Raw genomic sequence first — 2886 nt, 5'->3', positions numbered from 1 at the left:
GCACCTAATTTTATCCGAAAATAAACTCACACCGCGTTCTACTTTACTGCAGCAGATCAAATAAACAACTCTACTTAATGGGATTAAATATTGAGGAGTGCTACATATACAAGTCATTTTTGTTTACAAGTCTTACAAGTTGGGCCTAACACGCGCGTTACAGAAGAAGAAGAAGAAGAAGAAGAAGTTGGGCCTAACACGCGCGTTACAGAAGAAGAAGCAGAAGAAGAAGAAGAAGCGTGAATATAAATGACTTGTATGATTTGTATGGAAAAGCGTTCTCTCTTTGCCTTCGATCTCCTTCTGTTTTTTTCGATTTTCATGGTTTCTGAAATCAAGTTTTGAAATTGTTTTGAAGATGATGGAACTTCATAAATACACCCGAACGATTACAAAAATACACCCAAACGATTATAGAAATACATCCAAAGGATTACAGAAATACACCTAAACAGTTACAGAAATAAACCAAATGATTACAGAAATACACCCAAAGGATTACAGAAATACACTCAAAGGATTTAAGAAATACACCCAAAGGATTTAAGAAATACATCCAATATAGGAAGAGACAGTATATTTCTTCTTGAAATCAATACACCCAAAGAATTTAAGAAATACACCCAAAATTCGTTGAAGTACACCTTATGCATAATTCAGAACTCTTTCTCTTTTTCCTCCTCATCTTCTGCTGCTGCTTCTTCTTCTTCAAAAACGATTTCAGAGCTTGATGTCAAAAAACAATGGAAACCGAGAATAACGAAGAAAGAAACAAAGAGAAAAGCACGTAAATGAAGAAGAAGAACAGGAAGAGGAAGAAGAACGTATAGCAAGAAGAAGAAGAAGGAGAAAGAGAAGGCAAGAAACGTACCTTGAATAATGTTTTTTTGTTTTTTCTGATAATTTTGATGAAGGAGAAAGAAGAAGAAGAAGAGGAAGCATGGAGAAAGAAGAAGAAGAAAAAGAGACAAAAAAAAAAAACGTGAAACGGCATATTTATAAATGACTTATATGACTTATACAAAAAATTAGTTGTATGTGGAGAATTACTTTTAAATATTTACGGATACGGTACATATGTCAGCCTAGTAAGATTAGTTATTTCAAGAACGAGATATTACATATATGGAATTGATCAGAATTTTTTGTCAGTGAAAGACAAAAAAGAAAAGAACCGCTTTATATAATTGGAAGTGATATTACATATATATGCGTTTTATATGTATTTGTATTTAGTAATTTTATTTTATAATTTCATAAAGAAAAATGAAATAAGTAAAAATAATAAAATTGTATTTTTTTACAAAATTTTAAAAATAATAATATTAAAAATAAAAACAAAAAAATGTAAAACCCAAAAAAATTTTTGTTTGAGCGATGCTCATTCATGATGAATCCACTATATATTACGTGCTGACCAAAATAATTAATATCAATCTATCTTTAAGTCTGATCTCTTTCTATTTTTATTTTTTCATTTTTATAATTATTGTATTTTTCATACCACAAGCTGGATAAATATCATGTATCGAGGTGGCCTTCAGCGTGCCATATTTTTGCCAAACCCTAGTCGCTATTACACGCAACTTGCCTTGATTTTATCACTAAGTTACATTTTTTACATAGAAAAAAAAATCAGTATTTTATATAATATAGATAAAATTTTAAAACTAATAATAAGAATTTCAAAGATGGAAGATTTCAACTTTTCAGAAGTTAAACATATTTCAATAATTTTTATATATAAAAAATCAATTTTTTCAAATTTTTTTCCCAAAAAAAAGAGATATATATAAAAACACATCTAAACACACTCTATAGACTATATATAATTAGGCTAGCTAAGCAAGTGAAAAACATATCTAAACATTCATCATCATAAGCCATGGACTATCTATCTCTTCTTCTTTTAGCTTCCCTTGTGTGGATTAGCATTCAAATTCTCATATCCAAAAGATTATTAGGTATCAAAACACCAAGATCACTTAAACTTCCACCAGGGCCTAACCCTTTTCCAATCATAGGAAACATCTTAGAATTGGGTAAGCAACCTCACCAAGCACTTGCTAAGCTTTCTCAAACCTATGGACCAATAATGACTCTTAAGCTTGGTAACATAACAACCATAGTTATTTCCTCTCCACAATTAGCCAAACAAGTACTCCATAAAAATGACCTAATTTTTTCTTATAGAACGGTTCCGGATACTCTTAAAGCACTTGACCACCACATACATTCAGTGGGATGGATGCAACCTTCACCTCTATGGAGGACACTTAGAAAAGTTTGCGCTACCAAAGTTTTTTCTTCGCAACAACTCGACTCCACACAAATTATTCGTCAAAAAAAATTAAAAGAATTGGCGGATTTTGTGAAGGAAAAAAGTGAAAAAGGTGAAATTTTGGATATCAATGAGGCTATTTTTATAACCGTACTTAATTCTATGTCAAACACTTTGTTTTCCATGAATTTGGTTAATTTTGGTGGTTCTAAGTCTCAAGAATTCAAGGAAATAGTTTGTGGTATAACTGAAGAAGCTGCAAAGCCTAATGTTGTGGATTTCTTTCCAATCTTGAGGATACTTGATCCACAAGGTGCACGTGCTAGAATGACCAAACATTTAAGGAAGATACTGAATATATTTGATGGTATTGTTGAAGAAAGATTGCGATTAAGGGATCTAGAAATGGACACCAAGGAATACAAAGATGTGTTAGATTATTTGCTTGAAGTGATGTTGGAAGAAAATTCTCAAATAAGTCGCATCCATGTATTGCATTTACTTTTGGTAAGTATATTTCTTGTACTACAAAACTATATCTATATGTTTCAATTTAGCTAAGATGTTGCTACAATACTTTGTTAAGGAAGTAAAGAGTGGTAAAA

General features: G+C 31.0%; 1 protein-coding gene across 2 annotated transcripts in view; it reads left to right on the top strand.

The window, feature by feature from the left end:
- Positions 1850-2886, top strand: part of LOC107628551 (geraniol 8-hydroxylase-like) — a 10695-nt gene continuing 9658 nt past the window's right edge. For both annotated transcript variants that reach the window (XM_021116359.1, XM_016331188.2), the window contains exon 1: positions 1850-2788. In XM_021116359.1, the coding sequence (XP_020972018.1) occupies positions 1886-2788 (903 nt within the window). In that variant the 5' untranslated portion in view covers positions 1850-1885. The remainder of the gene's footprint in view (positions 2789-2886) is intronic.

This window comes from Arachis ipaensis, chromosome B02, assembly GCF_000816755.2.
Source record: "Arachis ipaensis cultivar K30076 chromosome B02, Araip1.1, whole genome shotgun sequence".
NCBI classification, from domain to species: Eukaryota; Viridiplantae; Streptophyta; class Magnoliopsida; order Fabales; family Fabaceae; genus Arachis; species Arachis ipaensis.
The sequence above is the reverse complement of the archived record's forward strand: the minus strand, read 5'-3'. Positions and strand labels throughout refer to the sequence as shown.